Below are 17,830 nucleotides of genomic sequence, written 5' to 3'. Positions count from 1 at the left end.
AACATAAGTTACAGAATCTTGAATTTTCTTTAACATTACAGTAAGAAAAAAAAAGTCATATTTAACATAAACTTAGTTTAGAGATTGTTTTTTGTTAAAAGTAATGAGTTAGTGAGAATTTTTGGAATTTTTCTTGTTATGATTGATTGGTCTTAGAAAAAGTTGCATTTATAATATCTATACTTTTCTAGAGTTACAACTGGCCCGACTGCAAGAACTGGGCTTTAGTATGGAAGATTGTCGCCGAGCTCTTTTGATGTGTCAAGGTAATTTAAATGAGAAATTTGTTTCATTTTTCATTTGGATAGTAGGCTCCCTCCTAGAACTCTATGAATTTCATTTAAGATCACAGAGTTGTAAAAATCTGTAGATTTTTAGTTCAGTCTTGTTTTGTGAGCATAGTCCTTGATCTTTTTGTTTCCGTTTGTTTAAATGTTTCCCAGTTCAGTTATGTTCAACAAATGTTTCTTATATTTACTATGTGTATAGAACTCTGTTAGGTGCTGAGAGAGATACCAAGATAAATTAGTGATCTCTCCCCTCATGGTGTTTCTAATCCTCTAGAGGTGATTAAACAGGTATAGAAATGAGTATGCTTATAAGGGAAAGAGAAACAGAAAGGCCCCTTGTCCCCCCAGGGAAGGGGAATTGGAACAAATCAGGTTCCTATCTATCACGTGATTTCTTTTCTTCCTTTTGGCATAAAGGTAGATATCTTATCCAAGATGGTTGGAGACAAACTCTTTTTGGCATTCTCTTTATATATTGTTGGAGTTCTGAGAATTGATTGTTTTTGTTTTTGTTTTTGAAGGACAACTGAAAAAGGCAGCTACTTGGTTGTTTAAAAATGCTGAGCCCCTAAAGTCCATCTCTCAAGTTTCTAACAGTAAAGATAACCAGGGGACTCTGCCAACACAATTGATATCGGGAGTAGAGATTAAAGCTGAAAGTGTGTGCATCTGTTTTATTGATGACTGCATGGATTGCGATGTTCCCTTAGCAGAGCTCACCTTTTCCCGTGAGTATGGATCAGATTAATCCCAAATGTTCCTAGTTATCTTGGAATCTTTTGGGCCTGTTTTTTTTTTTTTTTTTTTTTAATATTACTCATATTTATTTTCTAAGTTGGTAGACTGGGTGGAATTTGAATAACCAAATTTAGCATTTTTTGGTGTGTTTTTCCAGGAGAAAATTTGGGTTTCCTTATGTTGTTTAGTCTTTGTTCAACAGTAATAGACAGTTTCATTGAATGAAATATCTCCTACATCAACAGGTCTTCTATGCAGCTAATGCCTGATCTTTCAACTTCTCATATGTCTTTTATGATTGTAGTATTCTGAATTCTCAGTGACCTTTTTTTTAAATATCTAATTAAATTTTTTTCTCAGTTATATGTAAATAAAACTTTTTAATATTTGTTTCTAAAAACAATTGATTTTCAAATTCTCTTACTTTCCCTTGAAAAATTAAGCAATTTGATATTGATTATGCATGGTCAGCCATTCAAAACTTTTCCATATTAGCAAAAGAAAAACTCAGACAAAAAATAAAAAACAACAATAAAGTTTAAAAAGTATGCTTTGATCTGCATTCAGACTCCATCAGTTCTTTCTCTGGAGATGGACAGCATTTTTCATTATAAGTTTTTTGGAATTACCTTGGATCATTGTCTTGATCAGAATAACTAAGTTGTATTTCATAGTTGATCATTATGTAGTATTGCTGTTAGTGTGTATAATGATCATCTGTTTCTACTTGGTTCACTTTGAATCAGTTCATATAAATCTTCCCAAGCTTTTCTGAAACCATCCTATTTTTCATTTCTTAGCATCATTATATTGTCACAACCATATACCACCACTTGTTCAGCCATTCTTCAATTAATGAGCTTCCTCTCTAATTTCAACTCTTTATCATCTCTAAAAAGAGCTGCTATTAACATTTTTATGCAAATAGGTCCTTTTGTTTGTTCTCTCTGGGATACAGACCTAGTACTAGAATTGCTGGAGCAAAGAGAATGCACAGTTTTATAGAGATTGGAACGTAGTTCCAAATTGTTCACCAGAATAGTTGGATCAGTTCACAACTGCACTATCAATGCATTAGTGTTATTAGCTTCTTTCAGAAGACAGGAAGTTCAGAAGATAGTCCCATGAACCAGATTTTTTTCTTTCTTGCCTTTTCTCCAAGTTCCACAAAGAATAAAGTCAGCATTCATGATCTTATGTTTTTTAAGCACCTGTGGATGAAACACTGTCCTAGATTTGGACAAGCTTATTTCTTTATATTGTAATCTATGGCTTAATTAAAAAAATATTTTCTTTACTGTTTATGTGGCATCAATTTTATTTGCTCTAGATCAGTAGCCTCCAGTAGCCTCTAGTGCATCATTTTTAGTTTTTACTACTGCAGATAGTTGTTGCCTTTCCCTTCTTCTCTTAGTTTGACCTTTTGGGGATTATTTTTGGGGGAGAAGAAGTATAAAATAGTTAATAGAAATAAGATAGAGAAAATGATTAATTCTATATAAGATAAGGTTATTTCCTGGAAGATTATGGAACTATATTATGGCCCCATTTTCCAATCTAGATTCAGATATATAGTAGCAGTTTTATAATCTATCTGACTTAATTTCCTCATCTGTAAAATGGAAATAAAAATAACACCTACCATCCAGGACTGTTATGTTGATTAAATGAGATAATATATAAACATGCTTTGCAAAGGTGAAGGAGCTATATAAATGCTGCCCATAAGCTACTATTATATTTTTGACTTAGAGTTTCAGTTATTCTTTCTGATTTCTGCTAATCTATCAAATCATTACTTATACTGGTAAAATAAAAATAGAGCCAGATTCTCTCTTTTGTCTTGATACTTGATTCTTAACATGAATATAAACAATAAATCATGTGGATAAACTTAAAAGAAATCATTTTTCTTATGTTATCCAAGGGACCCATTTGCTTTGGATCATAGTATGGAAATGATCGTTTGAGGATAGGTTTTTTTTTTTTTTTTTTGGTAGCTGAACCTCTGTTGTGCCCTCGGCTCTGAAATTTAAGATAGTAAAATGTGTGTGTGTGTGTGTGTGTGTGTGTGTGTGTTGAAAAGTAGCCTATATTCCTTATCTTTGCTTAGGTTTGATATTAGGCCATGTATATTTCTTCTTATAGGAACATATACATATACATAATGAAATTGATTCCTTTGAGAATGGAATTTAGTGGTGTTTAGTCAGATTTTATTGTATTTTTCCTTCAAACTTGATAGCAATTTTTCTTTTGACATTGCATTAAGGTCATGTTACTTTTATTATAGGTTTGAATTTTCTGCAGCATCTGAGAACCAGCCCTGAGGGTCATGCCCATTTTACTCTCTCAGGGGATTATTACAACCGTGCATTGTCAGGTAAGTGAGAATTCTGGGATTTGCAGAATATATATATATAGTAGGATTAGTTGCATTCAGTATACATTTTTTTTTTTTTTGAATGAAGGCAAAAGGGAAAAAAAAGCAGAGCTATAGAAAGATATTGGATGAAAATCTTTAAAAATGTATTTGATTGATTATAGCTGAAAGAAACTTGAATGATTTTTTTTGGGGGGGGTAATTTAACCATTTTAATTCTAAAGTTTGGCTTATCTTGAAATATGAAACTGAACTGTATTGGTTAGTCTTTCTGCCTGTTTTTTCCTCCATAACTATGGCTTTGTTAATTACTAGTTGGGTCTTTATTAATAATTTTTTGTTACTTTTTGTACATCTACATTGTCCAGCATATACTTTCTTTGTCCTCCTAGAGAAGTACCTTTCATCACAAAGAATTTAAAAAGAAGAAAAAAAATTCAATAAAACTAAGCAACATGTTAAAAAAAAAAACTATTATATTTCACATCCCTAATCTTCTATCTTTGAGGCTATTTAGTCAACAAGCATTTGTAAAAATTCTTCCTATAAACCAGGGATGGTGCTTTCTCATATCTCTTCTTTGGAGCAAAACTTGACCATCGTAATTTCACAGTATTCAGTTTCTATTTTTTTGTGTTGCTGTCCTCTCCATTGGTACTATTGTCATTGTTTATATTGTTTTCTTGATTCTACATTTGACAGAGTTCAAATCAGTCTTCCTATGCTTTCCTGTATTCTTTACATTATTTTTTATTTGCACAATAATATTCTACTATAGATAAATACCACAGTTTGTTGAACCGCCCAATTTATGGACACTTAATTTTAAATGGGGCTCTTGTTTTTGTTATTGACCTGCTTGAAATATGTTGCTGGCCATGGGATCTCTGGATGAGAGAATATGGACATTTAAGTGACTTTCTTTACATAATTTGCACATTGCTTTCTAGAATAATTAAGCCAATTTGCAGTCCCACTATCAGTTTATCAGTGAGCCATAGCTCCCCCACCACTGACCATTTTAATCTATTATCATATTTGTCAGTTTATTGGATGTGAGGTAAAAATTGTTTCAATGTGCATGTCTTTTATTATTAGTGATTTGGAACATTTTCCCATATGGTGGTTAATAATTTGCAATTCTTCTTTTAAGAACTTTTTCTCCCTATCCTTTGATCACTGCTCTATTCGGGAATAGCTTTTGGTTTTTTATGTTTATCCTAGTTGAATAATAGTCCGTAAAAACAAATATTTTCATTGTTTCCCAAATGACAGAATTCCTAAGATAGAGAGCCACTGAAACCATATACATATCTATTTTGCCCTTTCTGCTTGAATAGAGTTCACTTTTGTTGATTCAAACATGTATGTGTATCTATATGCATGTGTTGTGTATATGTGTTTATATATATATAAATATGTATTATATGTACATACACATATATTTAAATGTATAAATATATTTAAATACTAATGTGCTGTATTTAGTTTACATACATATTTGTTATTCCAAAGAAATATATTCTGCATGGATGAAAGACTAGAGTGGTTTGACAGAAAGGGAAAACATCTCTTTGAACTGACACATAAAAGCATTCTTTCTCTTCTCAAGCAGTTATTTCTAAGGTATTAAATACTCTTGTTGGAGAGTTTGGAAAGGTTTTTGTTTTTTTTTTTTGAAAGCCACTAGAAATCCCTAAAAGTAGGGAGTGATTTCATTAGATTGTATTATGTTGACTCAGTCATAAGATTTTCTAAAGGAACTTGTGTTTTTAATGATTATTTTGGAGTGTTAGAATTAGTTCAACTTTCCCTCCTTTTACTGGATGACACATGTATTTTCTTATCAGAGGTGGCTGGTACATGCTAATAATTTTTCTGAGAAAAATATAGCTCCACATTAACTATTTTAGACCATTAAAGTCAATTATTTGAAAAGGGTGGAAACTGCTACTTTTAGGTTGAATAGAACTAGATTCAAGCCTTATTCATATCATTTTCTTTTATGCAATCTCTATTCAACCAAACTGGGTTTTTTTCCTGAAACTGATATTCTTACTTCCTGTTTTGTTGTGTTTTCACAACTCATCCCTAATGTCTAAAATCCTTTCCCTCTATATCTGTCATTGTCAGAATCCTTATCTTCCTTTTAAACTTAGCATAGCTTTTGTCAAGCCTTTCTTACTGTCTCCTCTCACTTACTAGTTCTTTCTCTCTTCCCATATTTCTTTCTTTTACTTTCTTTGCATATTTGTTGTATTTCTCCAAGAGAAGCTTCATACAACATGCTCCTTTGTTTCTTTCTATACTTGGCACATAACATATAGCATCTTTTTTTTTCCTTTTCTGAGGCTGGGGTTAAGTGACTTGCCCAGGGTCACACAGCTAGGAAGTGTTAAGTGTCTGAGACCAGATTTGAACTCGGGTCCTCCTGAATTCAGGGCTGGTGCTCTATCCACTACGCCACCTAGCGGCCCCCAACATATAGCATATTGTGTGTAACAAGGTCTTAGAAAATGTCCGCTAGATTGAATTCTGCTAGAGAACATAGTTTTTCCCTCCACATTTGTAAATTGGTTATTTTTTATTTTGTATTAAAAATAATTTTCGTGGAAGGATATAAATATTTTCTAAATATATCCAGTTTACATACTCAGAAAGTAGCTAATATAAGATTTTTTTTCATTTAATAATGCTTTGACAATAGCTCAGTTGCTTTATTTATCTAACTTGAATCTGGGATATTTTACTAAATTCAGAGTAGATAGATCCTTAGTGGTTCTGTAACTAGTAGATACACACAGTAGATATTTTTGCCATCTGGCAGATGTTCTGTGATCAGAGATGGTGCATTGAAATAAATTGGAACTATACAACTCAACTTTATTTTACTAAACCCTGGCTTAGACAATTGTTAGGACTCATGAGCAGCTTTCCTCCATAATTTCTTCGTTTCTGTTGAACAGATGTCATATCTCCTGTGTTCTTTTAGGCTGGGAGCCATTTATTGAGCCATGGCCATGCTCTGTATCCTGGCAACAACAGGCAGCCAGCCGCCTCCATCCTCCACGACTGAAATTGCAAGCCAAGGCCCAACCTCGTTTGGATATCAACATCACCTCGGTACTGATAGGTAAGAATCTAGAAGATTGACATTGTTCTGTAAATTGCTTTCATCTTTGTCTCAAAGACCCAGTAAAGTGAATCAAATCTCAACATTAGTCTAGGTCATCCAGAATGACTCCCTCCCCTCTCCCCCTCAAAGAAATAGTTAATGCTCAGGGTGATGCTAATCTACTATTGTCATTGTTTTGTTTTGTTTCATTGTTCTCATATCATAGCTGACTACATAGAAGGGAGCCAGCTTGCTTTTTTTTTTTTTTTTTTTTTGATTAAATTTTATTCTTTTCAGTCAGCAAAAATTTACCTTCTGTCCTTCTAACTCACCTCCTTCCCCCCAAGCCTCTTTCTAAACATACATAGTCAGTGGAAAAAACAGATTTCTTCCTTGATTGTGTCTAAAAGGAAATCAGTCTACATTTGTGTCTCATTCTGTATTCCTAATCTTTTACCTCTTTCAGAAAGTGAATAGCATTTTCTGTTTTTGTTCCTCTGGAATCATAGTTGGTCATTAATTTGATCAGAGTTCCTAAACCTTTCAAAGTTGTCTGTCTTTACTTTTTTTTTTTTTTTTTTTTTTATGTAAATTGTTTTCCTGGTTCTGCTTGCTATGCTCTGCATCAGTTCATATATTTGTTGAAATCATTCCTTTCATCATTTCTTTATCACAATCATAACACATTCAGCCATTCCCCACTTGATGGGCAGTGTCTCAGATGTCCATTTATTGCTACTCCAAAAGAGCTATATTTTCTTATATCCTTAGAGCTTATTTTGCTTAGGCCTAATTCTTCCCTTAATGTATTCTCTCTCTTATTCCCCATTCTTTCATCTTATCTTTCTCTTTTTCTTCCTATTTGTCTATGACTGAAATCTACTTCTGTACCCAATTCCATATGTGTCTTTATGTATTTTTTTTCCCTTCCTTGACCATTGCAGATGATGCTGTAATTCAGGTGTTAGTTGCTTCATCCTTCCTCTTTGTTTGTGCAAATTTCTACTTGTGCATCCCAATTATGTGAGATAATTTTCCATAACTTTCCTTCCCCTATATATGTATTCCGCTTTCTTTTTTAAAGATTATCATCAGAAAATAGAAGAACTACTTCTAGGCCTTCTGTCTTACAAGTGACCCCCTCTATGACCCCTGATGATGATTGCAGGACACATGTTAGAGTGTAGGCAGTTTATGCTTGTTTAGGACCTTATGATTATTCATTCATGTTTATCTTTTTATGATTTGGGTTGTTTTTGTTGTTGTTGTTGTTGTTTGGTAACTCCTATATTTGAACTTCAAAGTTTCTACTTAACTCCAATCTTTTCAGTCAGTTAATAATCTACTAAGTACTGGGAATACAAAGAAAAGCAAGAGGCAATCTTTACCCTCAAAGAGCTCTTCTAATAAGAAAGATTTCATGCAAGCAACTATGTTCAAACAAGCTGTAGGTAGCATAAATAGGAAGTAATTAGCAGAGGAAAGGCACTAGAATTAAGGGTGTTGGCAAAAGGCTTCTTGTAGAAGCCGAAACTTAAAGAAAGCCAGTAAAGCTAGAGAAGGAGGTGAGAAGAGTGTTCCATACTTGGAAGATAGCCAGAGAAAATGTCTGGTTGATAAATGGAATATCTTGTTCCAAATGCAAAGAGACCAATATCACTTGAAGACAGAATTTGTGGAAGAATGTGAGTTGTAAGAATACTGGAAAGGTAGGAGGTGGGGGAGATTGTGAAGAGTTTTTGAAGCTAGAGGATTTTATATTTGATCCTGGAAATGAAAGGAAACAATTACAGTTTATTGAGTGGCAGAGGGGTGTGTGTGTGTGTGTGTGTGTATAGAGATTTGTGACAGAAAGATCCACTAGAACACTGTTGCAATAGTCCAGATGTGAGGTGGTAAGATCCTGTACTAGGATGATGGCAAAGAGAAGGAGGGAATATGGCAGGAACTATTATAGAAATAAAAGTGACAGATCTTGGCAGCACATTGAATGTGGGGGAAAGATGAAAGATAGTGAAGAGTTAAGGATGATACTAAGTAATTAGCCTGGAGGAGTGGGCAGATGATAGTGGTGTTATTAATATGTTTTTAGTCATATCTGACTCTTTGCGACCCCATTGGAGATTTTGTTTGGCAGAAACTAGAGTGGTCTACCATTTCCTTCTCCAACTTATTTACAGATGAGGAAACTGAGGCAAACAGGGTGAAGTCACTTGCCCATGGTCACACAGCTGGGAAGTGCCTGAAGCATATTTGAACTTGGATCTTTCTGACTTCAAGCCTAGCACTCTATCCATTGTACCACCTCACTGTCCCATTATTAATTATATTAATATTATCAACATCAATAGAGATGTTAGAAAGAGAGGAGTATTTAGGAGCAAAGATGATTTTGCTTTGGACATGTGAAGTTTAAGTTATCATAGGCACATCCAGTTTGAGATGTCCAATAGGTATATGGAGATAGAGACAGGAGACCAGTTCCAAATTGGAACTGTATAAGTAGATTTAAGAATGATCTTCATAGAAATCATTATTGGATTCATGGGCTTTGATGAGATTACCAAGTGAAGTTGTATAGAGGGAAAAGAGCAGAACATCCAAGATAGAGAAAAAGTTTGGAAGAGCCAGTTGTTAATTGGCTAGCAAATTAATTAGGGATGTACAGAAGGATCAATTAGCAGCAATGAGGTTATGTAACATAAATGTGTAGTGGACCCAGTTAGTAGTTTCATGATTTTCTCCACCTTTATTTAGTAGTGTATGCAAAGGCAGCAGATAGTTGGAGTGATCTAAGACACAGATATGGCTAGATACATTTGGTGGTAGCATAAAAGTCCAAGGGCCTGAGAGGAGAGTCAAGCTGATTCATCCAAGGGGTCAAGATGGAAAAGGGAGGAGAATTTAAATAATACTGAAGTGATTGTTTGGGAAAGAACTGAAGGGCCAAGGGCTTAAATGTATGGCGACCACGTTAGCACCCTGGGTACCTTAGAGTCAGCCGGAGTCAGGATAAGCAAAAGTCTTTATTCTTGAACTTTAGCAGCAGAAGTGAAGAGAGTGGACACGTAGGATCTCTGCGACCTCACCGCCTCGGCTTTCTCACAGAAGTGACCCTGGCTAGTCCCCCTGCACCTTCTAGTCCCTCCCACAATGTGTACACCAAACAATTGGGCCAGCACAGAATAGTGGGAAGGGCCATTTTCCAAGTAAATTCTTATAGAGTATTGTCCAATCAGTAATTAGCCTCAAGTGCTCAATAGTCCGACCCCAGTGCATTGACTCAAGAATTTCAGCCCTTTACATAGAGGTCACAGTATGAATGAAGAACAGTGTTTGGCATTACAAGGCAGAAGAAGAAAAGACAAAAAATGTGATCAGACTAGGGAATTTCAGAGTATGTGAATGAGTGGTACATTTTTCAATAATGTCAAGATCAAAGATAGGTTGTTATTGTTGTTTCTCCTTCATTCTTGAAGAGGACCATGATGTCAGAGAGGTGATATCATCACATGCAAGTGTGGGCTGTGCAGTTACCAGCCTTATTCTCTTCCAGAGCCAGTTGCATCCAATGGCAAGATATAGATCGAATAGCTTAGAGATGGCACTGGATCTAATGGGAGACCTTGGCCTTTTTAAGCTAACATCTTTAACATGTCTCAGTTTGACAGTCAAACTGAGACAGTGTTCCATCAGTAATTAAGGCTAGGTAAGAAATGAGGCAGAGAATGGCCTTTTTTACCTATTCAAAAAAAAAAAAATTAGGAGGTAAAAGGTCCTCAGGGTTTCTGGCTAAAACATAAAAAAGTTACTGTTTATATTTACTCTGCAGGGCTTGAACATGACCGAGTGGAACTTGGCCAATCAGTGAGAGCCATTAATTTGGGTTTAGGCACGGTCCTTTAGAAAGAAATGTAACCCATTCATCTTGAGAGATTTCAGTCATCAAAATTTACATTCCTTTGAGTAGTGTATACTCAGGTAAAGTATGATACCCTGTGTGGACAGAGGAAAGGATTAAAAAAAAAAAAAAGACTATAGAGCAAATGCCCATATGGATTGAGGTATTTCCTCTTGATAACCACATTTTCAGCTTCTACAGTTCTATACTACCACTTCAGTATTCTGCACAGTTGCCCTATGCTCCTGCCAAACCTGATTATAGTAATAGCCTCCATAAAACTGCAAAACTCCATTATAACTGATCATATTAGCTGAGGCAGGGAGGAATTGTCATGTATAACATATATGCTGGGAACTCTTAGGTTAGAGTATTTGAGGTAATATAAATGTTTGTCGAAATCCCCTAATATGAGAATAGGGAAGAGATAAATATTGTGAACCAGTCACTAGACTCATTGAAGAATGAAGGATAGTGCCCTGAATTCGTTGACAATTATCAAGATTTTAATTGGGTGGTAAATATGGATTGAGTGAATCTTAAAGGAATCTCAACCTAAGTGATGGTTGTAGAGTGAGAACCCAGAAGTGGTAAAGGAAAAAAGGAATATTCCCACTTTCCACTTTGACTAGATGAGTTGGGAAAAATAAGTGAATATGCAAAGAAAAGGAAGCCAGGGAGAGGGCCATGTCTCAGTAGGAACCAACAGATAAAAGGAGCTGGAAAGGAAAAAATTTAAGATGAAAACAAGTTTCTTACCTCTGTACCAAGGAGGCTAGTAGAAGGGCTGAATAATTTTAAAGTATAATATTTGGGGAGCTAGAAGGTAGGATTTAAGGGTAGTGGAAAGAACAGATGAGGGATGGGGGTCAGGATTTGGATGATGTCAGAAGAACTTTAAGAATCCCTGGGATAGGGAGGATATGCCCAGGAAGGAGTTTGTTAATCACTGAGGAATGAGCTCAGGTAGGTTGTCCATAAGGATTTGATCTTAGTGTGATTCCCCCTGAGTGTGAAGAGATAATGGCTAGGAACTGAAGGAATAGGTATTACGCCCCTTTTTCTAAGGTAGTAGACCAAGTTGAAGACTTGTTGGAATAGCTATTTTTTTCTTCCCCAGAAGGAAGGAGTGTCTGGTGTTTGATAGAATAATGTTTCTTCTCGTCCTAAGAGAGACAGGAAACCAAGCAGGAGATCTGGCTCAGTGGTTTGACATTTTCTTCCCAAAAGCAACAAATTGGTTTGTAATGGAATGTCATTTCTACTTTTCTTTCAGAAACTAGGAACCAATTAGGAGACCTGGAACAACTAAATAGGGTTTCTTTTTGTCAGGAATGCTTGCTCTATTTCATTAAATGTCCATTTCCCCCCATATAATTACACTTCATTTTTGCTGGATAAATTGATTCTTAGCTTTAAGTTTCTATCTTTTGCCTTTGTGGAATATTATATTCCAAGCTCTTTGCTTCTTTATGTTTGTAGATGCTAAATCCTATGTAATCCAGATTGTGACTCTTTGATGCTTAAATTTTTTTTTCCTTGGTTGCTTGTAGTTTTGTTTTGGTTTTTTCCTTTGACCTGGAAACTCTGGAGTTTTACTGTGATGTTCTCATGAGTTTTAGTTTGGGATTTCTTTTAGAAGGTGACCTGTGGATTCTTCCTGTTCTGAAAAGCCTGGACAACTTTGTTTTAAGATTTCTTGAACTAGGCCTTGTTTTTATTCATTCATTTATTTATTTATTTTTGCGAGGCTTTCAGGCAGTCTAATGAATTTAAACTTTCTCCTGAACTTATTTTCCAGGTTAGTTGCATTGGCCTTGCTCCTCCTCTTCCTCTCACTCCTCTTCCTCCTCTTCTTTTTTTAAACTTTGTTTTAATATATCTTCTTGTCTTATGGAATCATTAGTTTTTATTTGGTCCATTCTAATTTTTAGCTAGTTTGTTGCTCAGGCAAGGTTATATCTCTTGGGTCAAGCTTTTAATTTCCTTTCTAATTCCTTCTTCCATAGTTCTTATTTAATTTCCATTTTTTTTCCTCTAGTGCTTTCATTTCATTGATTAATGACATTTTTAAAAACTCTCTTTTAAAAACAAACAAATAAACCCAACTCTTACTTCATCTCTTCCAAGAATTCAAGTTGTGCTTTTTTGGGAAGCTTTGCTTGTAGATATTTTAGAATAATTCTTTCATCTGGGTTAAATGTCCTTGTGTCCCTGTCATCATTATAGCCTTTTATGGTTGGATTATTTTTTTGTTTGTCCAATTTTCCAGCTTTTTTTCTGACTTTGGATTTAATGTTAGGACTAGATTCTGTGCTTTTCTGGAAGGAAGGTCTCTTCTGGTTCTGCTGTTGTTTTCTTAGGGCTATTGAGTGTTGCATTGTTCTAGTTCTCAGGAAAAGCTCAGGCTGAGGACCTGCAAGCTTCCAGTTCTCCCAAGTGGTTTGATCCAAGACAAAATCTGATCTATTCTGAGCTCTAGAAGTTCCTGATCTGGGTTTGCACTGAGTAGCAGTAAACTGCTCTTGGGCTCAGCCCCTAATAGCCAGCTGGGAAACTCTGCTGGTTTCAGAAGGACAGGTTTCCCTTTGGCCTGAGATTCCTGCCCTGGTTATTCCTTGGTGGGCTTTATTCAAGGTTAGAAGCTGGAACTGAGACCCTTCTTTGCTCTGAGGCTGGAGCTGCACTGTTGCTGTTTTTGGTTCCTGGGCTGATGCCTCTGACCACCTTCTACACTGGAGTGCCACCACTGGGTATTGGTCCTTTGAGTCTATGCTGGAAGGGAAAGTGGAACCAGACGCTGGGCAGTGAGCATAATTGTTCATACCCCCTATATAAGTTTGCCCCAGTCTGGGCCTGGGAAGTCCTTCTTCCCTGACACAGTCTCAGTCAGACCCCATCCTCTGTGACTACAGAACTTTCAGTGTACCCAGCTATGCTAACTTGGGCTGGAAAAATGACACAATGACTTTTTCTTGCATTTTCCAATCAGGATTCAGTAATTTTCTAGATCTGTTTGGGAGAATGTTTGTTTTTTTTTGGGGGGGGGTGTTTGCCACCTTGGCACTACTTCCTCCTTGGTTCTTGGCGATCATCATTCTCTGCTTCCCCTCCAAATAATACAGAAGCAAATTTGGATTTATTTCATAGAGACTACTTATTCAGCACTTTGTGTATGATATTTGTTTGGTTTTGTTCTCTGTGTAGCAAGGCAAACTGCCTGTATTGTTCCCTTTCATATATTGTTTTGTATTAATCCTTAGAGTCACCTTGTTTTTGGGAACTCTGACTCAAAAGTTCTGTGTTTACAAGGCTTCTTGGCCTATTTTGAAACTTAGTTGTAGATTAAGATGATGGTAAATTAGAAGCACATATTCTCTGTTTCTAGCTTCATGGTCATAATGTTGGTAACCTTTATTCTCTGTGAAGAAAGCAGAATCCAGGAATGTCTTTGTTTTATGCTTAAGCCAACCTTAAATACTGGTTATGTTTAAGGGCATATATTATTTTTCAGGTTTGTAAAATCTTTTAGGAGTTGTGGTTATGGGTTAAATATGCTATTAAGCATTGCCATACCCTACACCATATCAAGAAAAAAGAGAATATATATGGATGTTTGAAATTAGACCAGGGGTCTTTTGATCCAAATGTTTGAATAAACTGCAGAGATTTTTCTTTACTAAGAATAATTTTTCTGGAAGGATAGTGAATTTTCAAGCCACTTAGAAATAACTGACACTGTTGGATGTCATGTGGAAAAAGTGAGACACAAATACATTGTTGGTGGAGTCCTGAACTCATCCAACTATTCTGGGGAGCAGTATGGAACTATATCCAAAGGGCTATCAAACTGTGCATACCTTTTGATCTAGCAGTGTCTCTACTGGATCTGTATCCCAAAGAGATCATGAATGAGAGAAAAGAGCCCAAATGTCCAAAAATGTTTGTGGCAGCCCTTTTTGTAATGGCCCAACTGAAAACTGAGTGGATGCTCATCAGTTGGAAAATGGCTGAATTAGATATGATAAATGAATGTTATGGAATACTATTGTTCTGTAAGAAATGACTAGCAGGATGATTTCAGAGAGGCCTGGAGAGACTTAAATGGAACTGATGTCAAGTGAAATGAGCCGAACCAGGAGATCATTGTACACAGCAATGATCAATTCTGATGGCCGTGGTTCTCTTCAATAATGAGATGATTCAGGCCAGTTCCAATGGTCTTGTGATGATGAGAGCCATCTACACCCAGAGAGAGGACTGTGGGGACTGAGTGTGGTTCACAACATGTTGTTTTCGCTTTTTGAAAATAAAAAGCAAAAAAACCCCTGACACTGTGACAAGACTTAGTCATGCCCTCTTTACCACTTAGCACATGCTTTTCTTTCTTTGAGCTACTAAAATGTCACTGGATTACAAGATATTTTTAAAATTAACACACAATAGGAATTGTGAATACATCTAGCCATTCTGGAGAGTGATTTGGAAATATGCTCAAAAAATTATCAAACTGTGCATACCCATTGATCCAGCAGTGTTGCTACTGGGATTATATCCCAAAGAAATCTTAAAGGAAGGAAAGGGACCCATATGTGCGTAAATGTTTGTGGCAGCCCTCTTTGTAGTGGCCAGAAACTGGACACTGAGTGGATGCCCATCAGTTAGAGAATGGCTGAATAAATTATGGCATATGAATGTTATGGAATGTTATTGTTCTGTAAGAAATGACTAGCAGGACGAATACAGAGAGGCTTGGAGAGACTTATCAACTGATGCTGAGTGAAAAGAGCAGGACAGGAGATCCTTATATACTTCACAACAATACTATATCATGATTAATTCTGATGGACGTGGCCCTCTTCAACAATGAGATGAACCAAATCAGTTCCATTTGTTCAATAATGAATAGAATCAGCTATACCCAGCAAAAGAACTCTGGGAAATCAGTGTGAACCACTACATAGCATTTCAAATTCCTCTATTTTTATCCACTTGCATTTTTTATTTCCTTCTCAGGTTAATTTTACCTTATTTCAAAGTCCGATTCTTCCTGTGCAACAAAATAACAGTATGGCTATGTATACATATAATGTATATGACATATACTTTAACATATTTAACATGTATTGGTCTACCTGCCATCTGGGGGAGGGGGTGGAGGGAAAGAGGGGGAAAATTGGAACAAAAGGTTTTGCAATTGTCAATGCCGAAAAATTACCCATGCATATATCTTGTAAATAAAAAGCTATAATAAAAAAAATCAACACACAATAAATTGTAATGGAAAATGGCATTTTATTTTAAAACTGATTTTTCAGTCAGGAGTGAATCTTCATTTATCCTAAAGCTATTGTTTACTAGAACATTATCTGTGTTGATATGTATCTCTGCATAAAGATTATGTTGATATTTTGAAGAATTTCATAATTGCTAAAGTCTTTAAAAATCAAGAGGCAGCTATCTATAAAATGGATAAAGTGCTAGACTTGGTGTCAGAAAGATTGCCTTAGATACTTATTAGTTGTATGATTTAGGACAAGTCATTTAACCTTCTCTTTCAATTTCCTTATATGTAAAATGGGGATGATGACAACATTTACCTTCCAGCTTGTTATGAGGAATCAATGAGATAATTGTGAAGGGTTTGCAGATTTTTGCAATTATTATTGATTTATTTTGTCTTTATATATTTTAATTTCTATATATAATATCTGTCCCCTCTCTCCTAATTTATTAGCCATCCAGTATGAGAATCATAAAAAAAAATATATGCCAAAAAAAGTTAGTTGGGAATAACCAGCCAACATATCATCTGTTTCTGACAGTGTATGGGATATTTTGAAGTCCTAGTCCCCTGACAATACAGAGGAGTGCTTTTAAAAAATCTTTTCCTGTGAGCCACTAATTCTTTATTATTATCTGTTCACCTTAATTTTTTTTCTTTCCATTTACATTGTTGCAGTCATTATGTACAGTTTTCCTAGTTCTGTTTAACTTCGCTCTGTATCTCTTCATATAAATCTTCCCCTGCTTTTCTGAATTCTTCATAATCAGTATTTCTCTTAGCTGAGCATTCTTCTTTTAATTTGTATACCATAATTTGTTTAGCCATTACCTCATCAATGGGCATCTACTTTGTTTCCAGGTCTTTGATGCTACAAAAATTGTTTTTATGAATATTTTGATTGATGTGTGAATTTTCTTTCCTTGACCTTCTTGAAGAATATACATAGAAATGGGAGCTCTGAATCAGTGTACATTTTAGTCATTTTCTTAGCATAATTCCAAATTGCTTTCCAGAATAGTTAAAACAGTTCATACCAACATGTTTTTTGGGATGTCTGCCCTTTCACGGTTATTCTGAGATTAACTACTACTGCTTTTCCCATATTTACCTATTTGCTGGATGTGAAATGAAATCTTGCAATTGTTTTGATTTTCATTTCCCTTATCAGTAGTAATTTTTAGCAATCTTTGACGTGATTTGCTAAAAGTTATTCTTTTGAGAAATGTTTTTGTTACCTCTGATCACTTACATATTGAGGACTGACTTTTGGTCATATATATTTGTAACTAAGGTCTTAATAAATATGAAATTATTCCCATATAAATAAGGTTTTTATTGGCATTACTGGTGATAATCCTTTTATCCCTCTGATTGCATTTGAAATATTGTGAAATGTACTGTGTTAGTTGTGAAGTGTGAATTCAACACCCATGTTTTTTAATTCCAACTACTATATTTGTCGACTATGCTAAACTAATCTAAAACTTACATATTTCTCTAGTAATACCGTAATCTCTAGGCCTTTATTTCCATGGCTAAATATTTGGACTGAAAATCTGAAACAGAGAAGATGGAAGGAAGGGAAACTCTGGCAGTTTTGAGGAGGGAGAAAAAGTGATTATTCTCATTTTGACTTTTTTCAGTAAATTATTGTAGTTTAGTAGGTATCAGGAGCTCTTTATCCAAGTTCTAGCTCTAGATTAATCTATTAGAAGTTATACTGTTTTGCTCTGAGGCAGAATAGTAAAATAGTTCTCATAAAAAGCTTTTTGGTCATTTAGCTGACTTTATTTATATTTTAGTGTTTTATTCCTGATTTTAATTTTTAACCTTCACAATCTCACCTATCTCTGTTTTTATCTTTTGGGGATTCTTTCTAGATCAATATGTAAGTACCAAAGAATCATGGATGGCAGATTATTGTAAACAAGACAAGGAAATGGATATAGCCAAATCAGAAAGTTGGATGGGCTCTTCTGTGGATCCTCCATGCTTCGGACAAAGTAAGATGTTAATTTTACATATGAATGTTTTAAGTCACACTTGATTTAGTAGTCCATTGTTTCATTGAGGAATTCAACCAGAATTGTCAACCTTTATGCAAGAATCTACAGGA

General features: G+C 35.2%; 1 protein-coding gene across 4 annotated transcripts in view; it reads left to right on the top strand.

Annotated features, from left to right (window-relative positions):
• Positions 1-17,830, top strand: part of VPS13D (vacuolar protein sorting 13 homolog D) — a 324,514-nt gene that overhangs the window by 87,827 nt on the left and 218,857 nt on the right. For all 4 annotated transcript variants that reach the window (XM_074306229.1, XM_074306230.1, XM_074306228.1 and 1 more), the window contains 5 exons: positions 192-266; positions 812-1,018; positions 3,322-3,411; positions 6,404-6,544; positions 17,595-17,717. In XM_074306229.1, the coding sequence (XP_074162330.1) occupies positions 192-266; positions 812-1,018; positions 3,322-3,411; positions 6,404-6,544; positions 17,595-17,717 (636 nt within the window). The remainder of the gene's footprint in view (positions 1-191; positions 267-811; positions 1,019-3,321; positions 3,412-6,403; positions 6,545-17,594; positions 17,718-17,830) is intronic.

The sequence above is a fragment of the Sminthopsis crassicaudata genome, chromosome 3 (genome assembly GCF_048593235.1).
Source record: "Sminthopsis crassicaudata isolate SCR6 chromosome 3, ASM4859323v1, whole genome shotgun sequence".
Lineage (NCBI taxonomy): Eukaryota > Metazoa > Chordata > Mammalia > Dasyuromorphia > Dasyuridae > Sminthopsis > Sminthopsis crassicaudata.
Note: the sequence above shows the minus strand (reverse complement) of the source record. Positions and strands in the feature narration are given on the sequence as shown.